Genomic DNA, 17,102 nt, shown 5'->3' on the forward strand with positions numbered 1-17,102 from the left:
GAAGCCAAAGACCGTTATCTCAACGCATCTGGAGCTTGTCTCAGGGACTGAAAGCTGGGAGCCCTGAGGACACTGTGGATCCCGGTGAATTAAGAAGCTACAGCAGCTGATCCCAGCTACTCCAGAGGCTAAGGCAGGACCGCAAGTTCGAGGCCAGCCTAAACCTAGTGAAACTCTTTCAAAATAAAATTTAAAAATGTAAAGGCTGTGGATAGAGCTCAGCAGGAGAGCACTTGCCTACCAGGGTGAGGCCCCGGTTCCATTCCCAATACCACAAAAGGAAAACCAACAAAAGCCCAGCTGCAGCGCTGACCTCTCTCCACAGCATGCTTCCTCCTAGCATGTGGGAAGTCCAAAAGCAATAGCAGTTTTGTCCCATCTGCCCCAATTCAGCTGGATAATTTTGTGGGGGTAAGGGGAGGGTGCTGCCTTCCCTATTTACACTTGAGTGTGAATTTGTTGGTACTATTAAGAGAGCAGGAGAGAGATCCAAGTAAACTGGCAAGAGGAAGGGCCACAGGATAGGGGACTAAAGAGGTCATGATGCTTCTCTGGGGATATGGCTTGAAGGTTGAGAGCAGCAGGTTACCAGGCCCCTTCCACACCAGAGCCTTTGCCAGGGCCAGTGGGTGATGGCAGCTTATGGTTAAGGTGGGATCTAACCAGGAGCCTGTCTTAACTAGTAAGAGGTCACAAGAGTTAGCATCTGTATCTCCTTGCTCAGAGATGCTTTCAGGCACCTCCAAGGAAAGTCCTATATCACCAGGGAAGAAGTTAGGGACAAAGGGGTGATGTGTATTACAACATCTGCTTGGTCTTTGAAGTCAGTTTTACCTCCAAGAAAAATTGACGGCAGTTATTTTCTATGTATCTGTTTCGTGCCAGGAACTGGGGATACCAAAATGAAGGTGGTGCTGGGTGTGGTTGTGCAGACCTGTAATCCCAGTGACTCACAAGGCTGAGGGAGGAGGATCACGAGTTCAAGACCAGCCTCAGCAATTTAGCAAGGCCCTGTTCTCAAAATAAAAAATAAAAAGGGCTGGGGATGTGGAAGGAAAATTACATGCAGGTGGAGGCAGCTGGGGGTGCTGCGGAGCACACAGACAAGGCAGTTGCCCCATCTTGGGAAGGCTTTCTGGAAGAAGCTACCTGGGGATGGTACTTGGCTGTGCAAACAGGGGAGGAATGGCAGTTGGGAGGGAGGAAAGAAGGACATTCTAAGCAAAGGCACAGTCTGAGCAAAGAACAGGAAGTTAGACACAACACAGTGTGTAAGCAGTTGGAAGTTACCAGAACAAGAGGGTTAGAGGCAGGATGTGGCCAGAGCTAAAGGGGCAGTGCACCGTGTGCTGGGTGGAGGGTATTCCCCCCCAAGCATGAGAGTAGCAAAAGGGACTCAGGGCACCCAAGGGGCTGAGTGTGGCACTGAGCTCCTTGTACTACTTGGCATGGCTGCGTTCACCCATCTGGCCACTGCCATAATCAGAGCCTCGATGCTCCAGGCTGGGCACCTGCATCAGGAACACCTGGGGGGCTTGTTCAAATGCCCATTCCGAGCACCACTGGGACCTACTGAACCACAGGCTGGGGGAGCTGACATTTTAAACAAGCTCTTCCGGTGGCTTTGCCCCATGCTTTTATTATCATTTTCAAGCGTACACCAAGAAACTTGAAAAAGTGAGATGCTCACCCACACACCACCACCTCCGTTCAACAGTTACTTGCATTTTTCGTGTGTGTGACGGAACCATTTGCAAGTAAACTGCAGACATCACAGTCCTTCACCCTAAACACCTTTGAAGGACAAGAGCATTCTCCTCCATCTCCTCTGTACCATTACCATGCCTGAGAAAGTTAGTGATTCAGTAAAGCCACCTTACAGTCCAGATTCAGATTTCCCCAACAGTCCTCAGAATGTCTTCTTGAGTTTGCTATTTCTGACAAGGATGCAGTTGACTCCAGGTGATTCTTAGGCAAGCAGAAGTTGGATACTTGCTTTCTGGGGTGCCCAGCATTGTTCACCTCATTGTCCCCGAGTACAGGGGTGCTGGCTAATGATCTGGTGCCCTTGGCTATAGAACTTGCACTTTACAGCAGGTCTTCTTGAATGGAAGAAGCAGGAATGGACTCTGATGAAGCGGTTTCAGATCACCATGGCCACGGGGAGCAGGTTCACGGAGAGCTGGAACCCCCTTTAATAAGGTGCACAGTCACAAGCAGCCTCTGCTTGGCCTCCTGATAAATAATGCTCTGAGGGGCAGCAGGGAGGGTGGGTAGGGACAGCACTTGATCATCCCTCAGTGAGAGGTCTGGGGGTGGGCAGAGCCACCCTACAGCCCCTCCTCTCCTCCCTCCGCCACTGGCCAGCAAGGCCAGAGACCTGGGCAACAGGCTAGGTCAGCACAGTTGGGACTCTTCACTCTCCTCTTGGGGCCATAAAGTCAAGGAGAGAAATGACCTAGATGACTTGGGTTCTCGAGACTAGACTTCCCAAGGTGGTGCAGACTGCAGGCTGGAGCCTTCTGCTCCATCTGCACAGGATCCATGAAAACAAGTCTGCTCATGTGGTTTAATCCTGTGGTTCTATCTTGAAAAAGCAGCCAAACTCAGAAGGATGAGCGACACACCCGCACCCAGAAGGCCTCATCCTTGGCAAATCCCAAATTGATGTTAATCCCTGGTGGAATGTCAGCCCCTCCCGCCCATTCTAGGCGTGTCTTACAAATCCATGAAAATCAACATTAAGGTGAAATTCCCTGGGATTCCAATATTGAAGGTCCATTTTCAGAGCCATCCTGAGCAACCTCTGGGACACTGCCCTCTACTGGCAGCTCGGCCCTCTTGACAGTTCCCTCCCTCACACCAGATCACCCCTCAGGCAGTGGAAGCCTTAGTGCAGCTTTTAAGTCCCTCCTCCTACGGAGGTGAAGGCCAGCTACAGACCGTGAGGGGTTCTCCTGATCTCTCTGAGTCTCTGGTCCATGCCAATTCTCTTTGCAATTAGAGGCTTCGCCACTGTGCAAAACATCACAGAACAAAGATCTTACCCATTACAAACTAATTAAAATTTTTCTTCATGTGATTTATGTATGGAAAGGAGCCCTGACAACCAACTTGCCAGAAACAATGAGACAGGCCCACCAGGGATAAATTCACTCTGAATGTAGTTTATTTGCAGAATTTTACTTCATCAATTCTTATTTCTTCCTGTTTCTCACCATTGTATAAAAACTCATCCTTTGTACAAGCATGTAAAAGGTTTAACAATGAATAAGAAGTGAATATTGCACATTTAATGACCAAAATAAAGTAGTGGTTTTTAAAGGCCACTCTAGACATGTAGGAAGAAAGAGTTGAACCCACTGAAGTATCAATCTCCAATGTAAGTGATTTTAAACCATAGAAAGAGAAATAAATTCTCTCATTGCTCAGTGAGAGATATCACATTGGTACATTTAAAAACAAGTTATAATCAACGACATCCCTTAGCAAGTTCATTATCCCAAAATAGGATCAGTAACCTTTTTTAAGATACTCTCATCAGAAATCAGGAAACTATCCAGAGTGAAGGAAACTTCAGAGACAGTTGCACCAGGTCACATGATGCTCAAGAACATGAGTGTCGTGGTGGAGAAACAAAGGCAGTATAGGGGCCTGACTATATGTCAAGAGCTTTACCCAGGATGACCCAGATGCAAATGGAAGATCAGAGTAGGGGACACTTTACTTTTGAAAGCAACATGCTTATTTCCCACATTCTTCATTTTGCCTAAGATAAGAATTAACTGAGTAGAGAAATGGTCAGTTACTACCTCAAAATAAGCCATAAGCTTCCCCAACATTGAGAGCAGACAGCAGTAAAGGATTAAGTGTGGAGCACCTTATGGTGAGACCTGCCTCGCGCACATGCAATGAGACCAGTCTTTAGCAGCAACTCGTATTAAACCAAGGTCAGGAGTTTGAACTCGCCATGAATTTAATGTGCCAACCATATGTAACAGCTAGAGCCAACGCTGCCCAAGTGTCCAGAGGAATGTACTGCACGTACTGCACTGCTCGACGGCAAGAGCAACCATGCCAGGGCAGGGCTCAGGATGAAGAGCAAGGCACCAAGGCAGAAAAGGCAAGGAAGTGCCCTCTCCTGGTGCCTGCAAGAACCAACCTCAATTGAACCCTAGGTGCCTGGCCTGTCTCACCCAGTCCCATACTATCCCCAAAGGTGGCCCTCTGGACATCATGGTAGAAAATTAAAGTCTTTGGGTCATTTAGCCTGGAGAGGACTAAGGGATGGAGATGCGTGGTGTCAGAGGTGTGATATGAAAGGAAATGCCTGTTGAAAGGGGAGCAAGAGAACAGAGCCAGCTTGCGCCGCTCCAGGCAGGTCCACAACGGGCAGCCTCCTCAGGAGATGCCTCGCTGCCAGCAGAACTACATGCAACTCGCCATCAGCAGCCTGGGTGGCCCCACAAGGGCTGGACTAAGGCCACTGGCTGGGTGGGGGAAGCTGAGGATCCCACTGAGTGAGAGGTGAGCCCCAGGTGTGTTAATGCCCCCTTTAACTTTTAAATATTGATTATTCTAGACATTTACTTCCTGCTCCAGAAGAAACAACTTATTTTAGGATCAAAAACCCTATGAAAAATGGTGTTACCATCTTTCATTCAAACACAAAGGCACAGATATGATTGATTTATACAATATGGACACACTGGTTTTGGTGAATACTTGGAACAAGGTTGTCACGTGATGGGAGGGACATTGGGTGAGTTTGCATTCTCTGCACTAACTTCCTCCAGTCTCAAAGAGACTCAGGCACAGCCCTGGGGAGGCAGAGGCATTTGGAGACTAAGTTAACACACCAGTCAAGAGGGCAGCCACACGTCAGCACTGAGGGCGATTGTGCACGACCTCTGGGAACACTGGGGCCTAGCTCCACCTGCTGACTGTCACACTGTGCAGACACATCCAGCAGGACCTTCCTGCCTCAATGGCCTGTGTCTCCCAGCTCTCTGCCCTCCATCTGTTCTACTCAGGCACAGAGCAAGGAGATGGGGGAACACGGCTGCCTCTCTGACCCCCTCGACCGCAGGTTGGGTAAGGATGGGAGAGGCACTTTTCATTGAGAACAGGAAGAATCAGACATCCTTCTCTGAGCCGATGCCATGGCCAGCCACTGTGTGAACAAGTCCAGACTGTGCGCCTTCCACGCTGCTCAGTCCACAAGAAGACCTTGGTCTTGCCCAATGCCACTGCTGACACGCAGCACCCGTCATTGTCTCTCAGACTGTGGCCCTGCGCTCTCTGAAGGCCTTTTCAAGCAAAGGCTTGTTACCTGCAAGCAGAGGGCAGGCTGGCCCAGGTGCAGCCTTCCTTCCCCAGAGGCGACAGCAGCGCTGCCATGTCCTGAAGTATTTCAGTATCTTTAAAGTACCGAGTCCAGCACTTTATGGGATGAGCAAACCTTCTGACGTAAGAGTGAAGTGCAAGCACTTTTACTGACCATCTCTGCAAATCAAGTTACAAGGTCAAGTAAATAGGATGACATCAAGTGCAAAAATCTACATCAACTTTAATCTCTGATATGCTCTACTAGTTAGTGTGAAGAAGCCCTGAAATTCAGATTTGCAGAAGTTACAACCAAAGGTTGACTTTATTTTTTAAAATCTTTACAGACTAAATGCATTATAAATATTATAAACTTTCTAAAAATTGATCATAATTTTTGTGAGAATGTACATACTGTCACTCAAAAATTTCACATTCTAGGATATCAATAATTTCATCTTCCTCAAAGAAAACAATACACAAATATTTCCTGTCATAAAATCACTGCTGCCAAACCAGCCAATTTAACTGTCCACAGCTTCTAAAATTTTCATATACATAGAATAAGATGATGACTGATTTTGAAAATGGAGAGAAGCAAAAACTAGGAAAGCTGAGACGTGTCACTGTGAGATGACTCTCTGTGGCCTACAAAACTCAGATGTTGAACAGGGATGTTCTTCATCAGAGTTCCAAGGCATGTCTGTGAGGCAGAATTGTTCTATCCAGTGAAGAAGGAAAGTTCCTACAAACTTCCAAGTGTGGGGGTATGTAGATATGTGGGAGAAGATGTGCATTCTGGTAACTATATCCCTCTCTCTCTATTAAGAAATCTTGGGGGCTGTTAGGTATTTTGGGGTATTCTTCTAGGGCTGCACAAAACCCACAAGGACACACTATGAAAGTTGGACAAACAAAATCCATTTTGAGCCAAGAGTATGTTGACAAATCAGATTGCTAATTCCTGGGGGAAATAACATGAGCAAGAAGCTGGCACTGAACAAGGCAATGCTGCAGACAGGCTTAGGTAATAAATGAATGTTAACAGCAGCCCAAGGCACGGGGCAACTTGAAAAAAGCCAGATTTCAGAAATTCTCCTACCCTGTACCAGTTTCCACGGACAAGTGTTTCAGCAGGTCCACCAGCTTTATCTGAGTTTAAATATGGAAGGAAGAAGCAAGCAGGGAATGGAAAGGTAAATCTACAGTCTCCTGATCAAAAGTGGGGCCTTTAGATAGCAACCTTAGTGTCTACCAAGAGTTTCAAACTTTGATGTCAAATGAGGGGAGGTGAATGAGGGGACCTGAGGGAATAGAGGGACTAGTGGCTGGAGAGAGTCAACACTGTGCCCCCCGCACCATGTGGACCAAACAAAACACGTGTGTGCCCAGCACCCTCATCACAGAGCACCAGCCTGACACGCTGATCCAGATGGGGCTCTTCTGGATGGAAGCAGACATGTGTCACCGTCTCTGCTATCCACTATCATAAGGATCAAGGTGTCATGTTTTGCACTGGATCACTTCAATTCGTCATTTTTATCTCCTTTCTGAGAGAAATAACACAGTATCTTTAGGCTGTGTTATTTCCCCATATTTGAGAAATGCAGAAATTCTCAAGGTTGATTTTTTTCACACTAAAAGCACACAAATGGGGTTCAAAGTGAGGGTTACATATGACTTTCAAACCACTCAGATCTGGCACAGGAATCTTGACATCAAAACAGGGGAGACAGAGGACATACCATGAAAATCCCCTCTGCAGGACTACGAGATGACTGGGACAGTTGGCAACTGTGAGTGGCTCTGCACCCAAGTGGAACTTTGTAAATCTCATTGTGTATGAACATAGAAACTAAACAGTCCCCAGAGAGTGAAGCACACACACACATACACAGGATCACCTAAGGTCTCCCAGCTGCGTCTCAGTCAACCACTCCATGGCTAAACCGAATCCTGCAGTAAAACTGAGCAAAGTTACTTGTGCAACAGCAAAGTTAAATGTAAACATAAACAGTGATGGGGTTTGTCAAGAGCCTCATGGTTACTACCGTATGTTGTCGAGATAATGCACTTCTGGGTAGAGACAGTTAACGAGAAGAGCCAGGAAGCTTTTCCCATCTTGGAGGCAATGGCCAGGATGCTTTATAAACTGGGCAGCTTGCAAAATCTGATCCTGGTATTCAACATACTGTTTACTTAGTGTCATGGATTCAAGCGCAGTCAGAGCCTAAAAGACATGAAAGACAGAGGGTTAACCCCGTAGATGCATCCTTTCCCCACGGGGGCACGCCCACCCCACATGAAGTCCCCCACTCCCACCTACTCCTATGTGTGGGGACCATGACACCAAAGAATATCAATTAAAAAGTGGGATTTGCTTGGTTCAGAAAACACAAAGGGAGAAGATTTATTTTTGGAGGATGGTAAGTGACCCAGAAGCTGAGAAATAAATTACTGGGTTGGCTGTAAACAGAAGTCTTAGTGTTGGTACCAAGTTATGAGCTGTGTGAACAGAGTTCAATCAACGAACAGGAATCCAAGGGGGTAGGAATTAGACTCTCTCCCCCCCAATACCCCCCTTTTTCCAAAATGGTCCACTAAGACAGGCTGCCTAAAATTAATCCTTTTATAAAAAAGATGGCATTTTCAAGTCTGAAAACCCTGATGGCAAGTACGCAAGGGACATGCAGGAAGTCTACTGGAAGGTGAGCAAAGGGGGCCTGGGTGACTCTCAGGCAGTTAAAGCAGAGTCCCAGTGCCCCAGATCCTGGGGCCACAGGACAGCTGAAGACTTAACACCCAAGATGCATCTCACTGACTTCCCACCCTGCCCTCAGAGGACTCAGCTTCCCAACTGTGCCACTTCATGCAAGACATGAGGGATTCCAACAGCAGCTGTCCACTCAGCAAGTGACAAGTTACCAGGTATTTTATGAACTGGAATCCCTGTGAAAAATCTGCCAATTGTACCATCTGATCCTTGCTCTTAATATCTCACACTGCATGCAGCTGGCTTACACATCAAGCTGCCTAAGAAGAGCAGGCAAAGGGGGCTCAGCACTTACCACGCACACAGACATCCTGCAGAGTAGAAAGTGGGAGCAATCTAGAGCCAGGCTATTTGTACTCACCTGCTGAGCTTTTGGGGTCAGATGTAATTCAGAGCCAGGCTTCAACCGGATCTGATCTTCTGCAGGAACCTGAACTGAAAGGAAGGCAGCCATGCCTCGGGCAGCTACTCGGAACCTGAGGTGACAGAGAGAGGCAAAAACAGGTAAGTGACAATTACAGCAAGCTTCTAAAAAATAAATACCATGTTTTCTATGGAAACACAAGATAAACATATTTCCAGATCTACTATGTAGTAAGCCTCTTAACGAAAATCTTAAATATAACAATGTGTGCGTAATTCAGATTCAGGAATGTGTTGGCAAAGATGTGGAATAACTGGAACACTCATATATTGCTGGGGGGAATGTAAACAGTGCAGGCACTATGGAAACCATTTTGGCACTTACTTAACCAGTAAAGCATACAATTACCATATGATGCAGCAATTCCACTCCCAGGAATATATTCAAGAGAACTGAAAACAGATGTGCTTCGAAAAAATCGTACATGACTGTTCAAAACATTATCCACAAAAGCAAAAAAGACTGAAATAGAACAACTGTCTATCAGTTGATGAATGGATAAACAAAATGCAGTAGATCCATAAACTAGAACATTATCCAGCCATATAAAGGAATGAAGTATTGACACGTACAACACAGCTAAACCTTGAGAATGTTATGCTAAGTGAAAGAAGGCAGACAGTAGAGGCCACGTATTATGAAATTCCATTTCACAAAATGTCCAAAGTAGGATTTAGTATATAGTCATAAAGTCAATTAGTGGTAACCAGAGACTAGAAGGAAAAGATAATGGAGGTGACTGTCTAATGGGTATAGGGCTTCTTTTGGGTGATGAAAATGTTCTGGAACTAGATAGTGATGACTGCAACAATATTTTGAATGTATGAAATGGCACTGATTTGTACATCCTAAAATGCTTACCATATATGGACATTTGCCATGTAAGTTATGTATATTTCACCACAATTTGAAAAGAAAAGCACTTGATATGAACAAAAGATATACAAGCTGAAATTTAGTGAAACAAAAATCATAATCCTGCTCAACTCTATCATAAAAAAAAAAAAGAAAAAGGAGTTTAACTGCTTTGGAATGAGAGTTCTCCAGCACTACATCAACACGATGGGCCACTCCACAAGAATGGTGACATCAGTCTGGTATGAGAAGTTTTCAACACTGACAAGGGCTTAAAAAGAAAACTATGATATAAATAAGTGTTATGAGACAGAGTGGGAGGCTAACAGCAAATTCTTTCATACTTCAGGATTTTTAGCAATAAAACCTAGTCTGTTTCTCATTACTTACCCTTCTTACCAACCAACCTTAACCCACTCTGAGGACTTAACAGTTCATGAGCCTGAGCCCTTCGCAGATTCTGGACTTCCCTGAACTCACAGCACAGATAGCAATTGCCCATAATGAAGTGCCCAGGGTTTTTTGTTGTTTTTGTTTTAATAGGACAGGGTTTTTCTTTTCTTTTCAGAGCTGGGGATTGAACTCAGGGGCATTTTACCACTGAGTTACATCCAAGTCCTTTTACAGACACAGTCTCCCTAAGTTGCTTAGAGCCTGCTTACTTGCTGAGGCTGGCCTTGAACCTGCAATCCTCCTGACTTAGCCTCCCAAGTCCTTAGGATTACAGGTGTGTGCCACCATGCCTACAGAAATTACCAGCATTTTTTAACTCAACCTTGCATACCATTATTGGCTCCAAACCAAAAAGAAATCAGCTCTGTAATCAGATTACAAAGTCAACATACAAGAGATAACACTAAAATACACTGTCTGAACTTAAAATTGTTTCCAAGCAAGAAAAAATAAAAATGCTTTTTAGAATATCAAGATGTAATCAAACTCCGTTTTTTTTTTTTTTTTTTTTTTTTTTTTTTTTTTTTTTTTTTTTTGGTTTTTTTTTTTTTTTTTTTTTTTTTTTTGGTCCCCCTTCATCTTTCTGGAAAACATAACTCCTACATCAAATACCCTACCCCAGAATCCCACCCTGAAATAGGTGCAGCCATCTGAGGCCTTCCAAGAGAGCAGTGGTAGGTGCATCCTCACCTGTTGGACAAGGGTGACTTCCGGCCCAATCCAATTGCCCCAAGAATCCCAGAGCTGAGCCTCTCCTCAGCCAGGAGGTTCTGCCTGTTCTGAAGCGTGAGTAGAATTCGAACAACAGATTCCGTCAGGACCGAGTCATTCTGCTCAGTCTGAATCAGAGACAGCTGCAGGACTTGATGCCACCACAGAAACAGTTTTGCCTCTTCCTGTGCAGAACTGGGGAAGGAGCCAGAGGAAGTAAAAGATGAAGTGAGATTTTTTTCCATTCCCATTTAACTGAAAGTTCACATTTGACTTTTAAGGATACATTTACATCTTAAAAGCCTAAGCTAATTGGCATTAATAAAATGCTAATGCAGTGAGACTGTAACAGCTACCATTAGTGAATGCTTACTCCATGCTAGACACTGTGCCTGGGCTTTATAGTTTCACTTACTGTTCACAAACCTGGGAGGTAGTGATTTTCTCTCTACTTCACTCATAAGAAAGCTGAAGCCTGGTGCTTAAAATGCTTGCTTTAGGAAATAAAAAACTGGCTCAGAAAATTAGCCCAAACAAGTGTCACGGTAATTTATAGCCTTGTTTGTTTTTTCATTTGTGACTTGATTGTGTGTTCTTAAATACTTACCGAAACTCTAAATTTCAAGTTAGTCAAGTACAAGTTTTATACAGCAACCAGAGGCCAACGCACCTGGGATATACCTGCTCCACCCACTTGCTGAGGATGAGCAGCACTTTCATTTCATTCCTTAGAGTCTGTTCACTATTCAAACACTGGAGCAGGTAGACGTAAAGGGTTAGGTAACTGCCAAGGGCCAGGCACTCCTGCAGAAATTCTTCTATAGTGAGCTCAGGAACTTGAAGGGACACCAGAATGGGGCCCCATCCTAAATTTTGATTAAGGGAGCCTAAGAAAAGAAACCAAGAGGCAACAACAAGACATAAACAAGGGTTTCTAAGTATTTAAGAACCGCAACAAATCTTTTCACCTGAAGCTTCATGCCAAGGTAACATCTCTTAGGTTGGCTCCACAGACCATAGAAGTGAAATGTGAGTTGGGGATACAGCTCAGTGGTAGAGTGCTTGCCTAGCAGGTGTGAGGCCCTAGGTTTGATCCCAAGAATCATATTCACACAAAGCTCAGACCATATCTCCAGACATTGATTTTTTTAATAACACAAATTAATTTCAAACAGCAGTATTAATCCTAATGATTCCCAACTCTGCAGAGAGTGAGGGTGGGGTGGGTGCATGGTGGCATGCATACCATTGGTGGACATGGAATGTTTGTGGGTTGCTGGGATAGGACAGACGGCAGGTTATGGGCACTCCTGGAACCTTGCTCCACTAGCTTTCTTTCTCTCCCATTGTCTAGTATGATGTATACCTGAATATCAGAGTCAAGAAGGGGTGTTCTAGCAATTCTTAATCAGACCAGGTTGTCTCCAGAGTCTGAAAGTTTCAAGGTAGGGAAAAAAAGGGCAGCAGAGAGTGACCTCTTCACAATATTTCAAAAGCATGACCAGAAACAATAAAAAACATTTCTATAAAAACTCCTTTTATCAAAACTGACCAAAAAAAGGAAAATGAACAGTGGAGGAGAACAATTGTTTTGCGGACCATGACTTTGCCTTTGACAATAGGATTGCTCTACTACTCTAAAACCAATGTTAAACAAGTTAGAGCCTTTGTCCCTTGAAAGGTGATGGTACCAACATATATGGATGAGTGATTCTTATGCCAACTGCAGGTCTTTATTAAAAATGTATCTATTTTTACATAGATATATAGAGATATATATTTACATAGATATATACTGATAGATATATATTGATATAGAAATGTTCTGAAATATTTTCAGAGCAGAAATTAGAATGGTAGACTCTGGAAAGATTATCTCCTGGTGACAGAGCTTTAATCTTCCTGAAAGACCAAAAGATGTGTCCCCTTACCTTCCTTGAAGTAGGCAGAGATGCAGGCTTCTGTAGTCTCTGCCATGTGGCGGACGGACGCCAAGCTCTGGCAGGCTGCTGTTAACAAGGGCAGCACCACCAGCCCATGCACTTTTTGACTAATCCAGGTCCGGATACTGCCTCGGAGGAACTCTGCCGTTGGAATAGTTGCATTGTTCATCATCATCAGGACTTCCATAAAGAGGCTGCTGAGGGCCATGTGGCGGGTCTGGCTGTCCATGTCTGAAGGAGAACACAGACATGCTCTCAGGCTGCTGGCATAGGGACAGGATTGTGATCATGAGAACAACAGTGCTACCATCTTATCTGCTCTCTGGGCAAATATGAAAAACTAATTAGCAAGAGGACCCTCCATCCCCACTCCAACCCCCAACATGGCCATGGCCAAACTATCAGTATTCTAGAGTGATTTACATAGAATAAAGATTGTTGCTTAAAAGCAACTATAAAACTATGGAAAAATCTTTTAAAAGATTCCTAATAGCAGCTCTTTTACTTCTTTTCCCCATCTTCCTCCTCCTCCTTCTTCCTCCTCTCCTTCCCTCCTCCTCCTTTTTTTTTTTTTTTTTCTTTTTGTTTCTTTTAAAAGACAGGGATCTGTGTTGCTCAGGCTGGCTCCAAACTCCTGGGCCTATAAGAACATGCTACCATGCCCCTATTTCTTTGTTTTTTAAATAAGAAAAGTAGACAGATGGGTAAAAATAAACAAGTTCTTCAAAGAAAAATGTAGGGAAAAAGCAAGTCAGTTACAAGAAAAAGAGCAAATTCCATTTCATAAGCGTGAAGGGAGGTCACTGGGACAGACTCCTTCACCCTCAAGCATGAGAAATACAAGTCACTACATCACTGGGAGTTTTAATAGGCACACTATTTGCCAACTGTTTCTCGCTCTCTTTGAGTACTTAAACAAACAAACAAACAAAAAATAAAAACAGAACTAAGGTTCTCTGGCCACAGGACTCAAGAGTTACATCCATGGGACTGGTAAAAAGTTAGGAGATCTTACTCATTACAACCAACAAAACAAACTCACTACTTATACACTGTAAAATAGACACTAACAATGTTAACTATAAGAACTACTTATCAATCAAGAACTTAAAAAATCTTGAGAGAGATAATAACAGCAATGTGCATGGGAATTTTTTTCATATATTTCTTTGGGTATGAATATTCTTAGTGATGAAGGCTTTGTCTCTATTTCAACTGAATAGCAATTTTAATTTTAATTTAGCTTTTAATTATGACTCATAGGAACAAATTACTACAAAGAGCCTTATAACAGATCCTAGCCTCTCCCCTTGCTGTTCATCAACTGGGGCAACAAACATTTCCCTGAAAACCAGATCTGATCTTGTTACTCTTCTGATTAAAATCTTCCTAAAACACTCTTTCTGCCCCCTTCCCTGGTCAGCTGTTGTTCAAACTTCAAGGCCAAATCACTTATGACCCACTGTGGCACAGTTTCTCCAGCACCTACTGACTTTTCTTTTTCTTGTCTTTCTTGGTTGTTTGTTTTTGCAGGGGAGCAGGGGGACAATGTAGGTAGTGTGAATTATTATTTTGAAACCATGTGAGGAGCTGGGGGATGTAGATCTATGTAGAGCACTTGCCTAGCATGCATAAGACCCTGGGTTTGATTCCGAGCACCCCAGGGGAAACAAAAAAGAAACCTGAGGGTCAGTTTGTACTTAACCAATATTCAAAATGGATCTCTTTCCCTGCCACACAGACATCTGGCCCACCTCCAAGGCCAGAAGAGATAACTGTGTGCTCTCCGCTCACAGGAGCATGGCTGATGAGCAGGAAAGATGTCACTCCATGGCTTACACATGGGATCTCCTTTAGACAGCCACTTCAGGCAGGCCCTGTGCTTTATCACCCCTGCTATTATCCTGAGAGGGCTCAGGTGACAGCCAGCCTCTATTCTATCTATCTTTATGGGTTCCCCCTTTTAATTCATATCTGGCCTCTGAGATTTTCCAGCATCCTTGGCTGTTTTCAGCAGGAGAGGCAGCCAGGATGTCCAGTCCACCAAACTGTTAGCAGAAGAAATTCTCCATGTAAAGTATCTTGACAGGTCTACGAGTGATTCTGAAGTGCTCTCCTACTTCAGAGTCAAACCCCTAGGAATGCTGCTCACTGGCAGGCCTCCGGCTACCTTCTAATAATATATCAGGTGTGTCCAGCTTGACCCCCAGTCCAGGTTATATCACACCAGCATCCACCAGGGTCAACTCCTCCTCAAGTTCTTAACACTCGTGCCTCTCCCTAGGGCTGAGAGTACAGTGTCCAACTGCCTCTCTGGAAACAGGAACAGCAGGGTCCTGCCCATTTCCCTCACCCCACAATGCCTTATGCATGACAGTAACTCACAGATTACATGAATATATGGCTTCCCAATGGTCACTTACCAGGCGGGTTAAAGACAATGATATCATCTAAGAGCTTAGACATTTCCTGTTCTAGGACAGCAAAGGTGACTTTTCCAGTTTGTTCCAGGGTGCTGAGGAATTGAACCATCTGATGAGTGAAAGCTTGGCATTTTGGAACCACATCCTGACAAACAAGAAAAGGATTATTCAAACGAATCCAAGGAGTCTTGACTGAGCACTCCCTGGGAGCATGGCAAGGAGTGGAGAGGACAGATCAAGAAGCCACGGGAAGACCTCGTCCACACAGTCCGGGGTCCCGTATTCAGGGCTATGCAAACCTGCGGTAACTAGACGAGAACTGCCTTCTCCCAAATTCCACACAGCACCCCTCCTTTTCGCCACATTCATCACATTAACTAAACACCAATGACCTGCCAGGATCTTTCCAAAAATTTTCATGCTCACTAACTAATTCAATCCTCACAAGACTTCGTGAGGTTGCCCTGAGTTTGTCAGACCTCAAACTCATACTCATCACCCTCCCTGCCATGCTGCCACTGATGACATTCAGATCACAAAACCAGTGGCCCACTGCCAGCCCCCTATCCTTTTGACCTCTGGTCAACATGAGACACTGCTAAGGGGCCAAAGTGAGTTCATGATGACACTCCCCAGCTTTCTCTGCTGGTCAGTCAGCATGTTTGAGTCTGTCCTCAGTGGTACTTATGCTACTTCCAATCCCAGAGACCTTGCTCTACCTTTTAAACCACCCTTGCAACTTACAAGATGTTTCTGGCTGTCCGTAGAAATGGAAAGGCCTGCAGACACTTTCAGAAGCCTTACAATCAATTCAGCAGAAGATTCCTTTGCCAGGATGATGGATGGTGGGTAGTGACTGCTGAAATAACTTAGCACACTCTGGTACGACACAATGTCTACAAGGTGCCACGAAAGTGAGCTTGTCTGTCCCAGAAGACTAAGTAAAGGTGAATCCTAAAAACAGAACAGATAGCTTTAGTTCCAGAGCCATCTCTTCCCAGAAACATGCATCTCTAACTAGTCCGTGGGAAAACCACTAAGCTGGCCTATGACAATTACAGAACCTCTGATGTGAAGTAAGAATCTACTCATTAGAAGCATTAGTAATGACAATAACCAAAGCCATAGCAAAAATCCACTAACATTAAGATCTAAAAAACTATTCTGAACCAATTTTCAAAGGAACTCTGCTCTGTTGGCACATGCCAACAGTGACTTCTAGAAGCACAGAGCATGAACTAGGAAGTAGATATAAAATAAAATAAAATGGACTCATATATTCTAACTCAGTGGGGCTTTCTTCATGACTTAGAACTAGACAGTGGATGCTCAAAGAAAAGCAAGCATCTCACTGAAGGCACAGCTCACAGGCCACGCATCTATTCACACAGACGGAAGCATGGCGGGGGGGAATAACAGAAAAGCCACAACCAAGTAGAAAGTGAGGTGCTACAGAGCCTCATCTGATCACAAGCCCCCCAAACTTACAGTCTGGTCTACGAGTTGAACTTCCTTTGCCAGTAAAATCATCATGAAAAGGAGGCAGACAATCATGCTCCGGGTTTCAGGCTGGGGACTGGGATTCCAGGCATCAGCAAGCACACTAACCCAATTGACTTCACAGAGCACAGACCCCAAAAACAAGAAACAACTCTTGGGGCTTCCTCGTTCCACCTACAAGGAAATGGATGAAAATTATTGTTTTGCTTTATGCTGTTTGACATATCTTTAAAATGTATATAAATTGGGCTGGGGAGATAGCTCAGTTGGTAGAGTGCTTGCCTCACAAGCACAAGGCCCTGGGTTCAATCCCCAGCACCACAAAAAAAATGTATATAAATCAATGTTGCATGTATTTGTTTTTAAAAACATTTTTCCCAGATTACAGATATCATCCATAATCCTACCTTCCAGAGACAGATTTAACATTTGACATATCTTTCCTTCCATGTTCAGTGCATGTGTGCATTTTTAAGTTTGTTTGGATTTCATTACCTATTTCAATAATTCTTTGTTTTGGTTACTGAAACAAGGTTTCACTATGTTGCTCAGGATCATCTCTAACTCCTGGGCTCAAAGGATCCTTCTGCATGAGCCTCCTAAGTGCTGAGACCATGCCTGGTATATTCTAACAATTCCTACCAAAGAGGAACGACCTCCCCCAACGCCAACCCAGGTGGCGATTCCTTGCCACA

General features: G+C 44.4%; 1 protein-coding gene across 5 annotated transcripts in view; it reads right to left on the bottom strand.

The window, feature by feature from the left end:
* Positions 1 to 15: 15 nt before the first annotated feature.
* Positions 16 to 17,102, bottom strand: part of EPG5 (ectopic P-granules 5 autophagy tethering factor) — a 103,230-nt gene continuing 86,143 nt past the window's right edge. For 3 of the 5 annotated variants that reach the window (XM_079108760.1, XM_079108761.1, XM_079108763.1), the window contains 8 exons: positions 16,396 to 16,581; positions 15,652 to 15,861; positions 14,908 to 15,052; positions 12,473 to 12,715; positions 11,212 to 11,428; positions 10,521 to 10,736; positions 8,460 to 8,574; positions 16 to 7,555 (listed from right to left, as the gene is read on the bottom strand). In XM_079108760.1, coding sequence (XP_078964886.1) covers positions 7,373 to 7,555; positions 8,460 to 8,574; positions 10,521 to 10,736; positions 11,212 to 11,428; positions 12,473 to 12,715; positions 14,908 to 15,052; positions 15,652 to 15,861; positions 16,396 to 16,581 — 1,515 coding nt within the window. In that variant the 3' untranslated portion in view covers positions 16 to 7,372. Of the gene's footprint in view, positions 7,556 to 8,459; positions 8,575 to 10,520; positions 10,737 to 11,211; positions 11,429 to 12,472; positions 12,716 to 14,907; positions 15,053 to 15,651; positions 15,862 to 16,395; positions 16,582 to 17,102 lie in introns of those variants that run through there. The other 2 variants (XM_079108759.1, XM_079108762.1) reach the window with 2 other exon arrangements.

Source organism: Sciurus vulgaris (genome assembly GCF_902686455.1).
Source record: "Sciurus vulgaris genome assembly, chromosome: 13".
Taxonomy (NCBI): domain Eukaryota; kingdom Metazoa; phylum Chordata; class Mammalia; order Rodentia; family Sciuridae; genus Sciurus; species Sciurus vulgaris.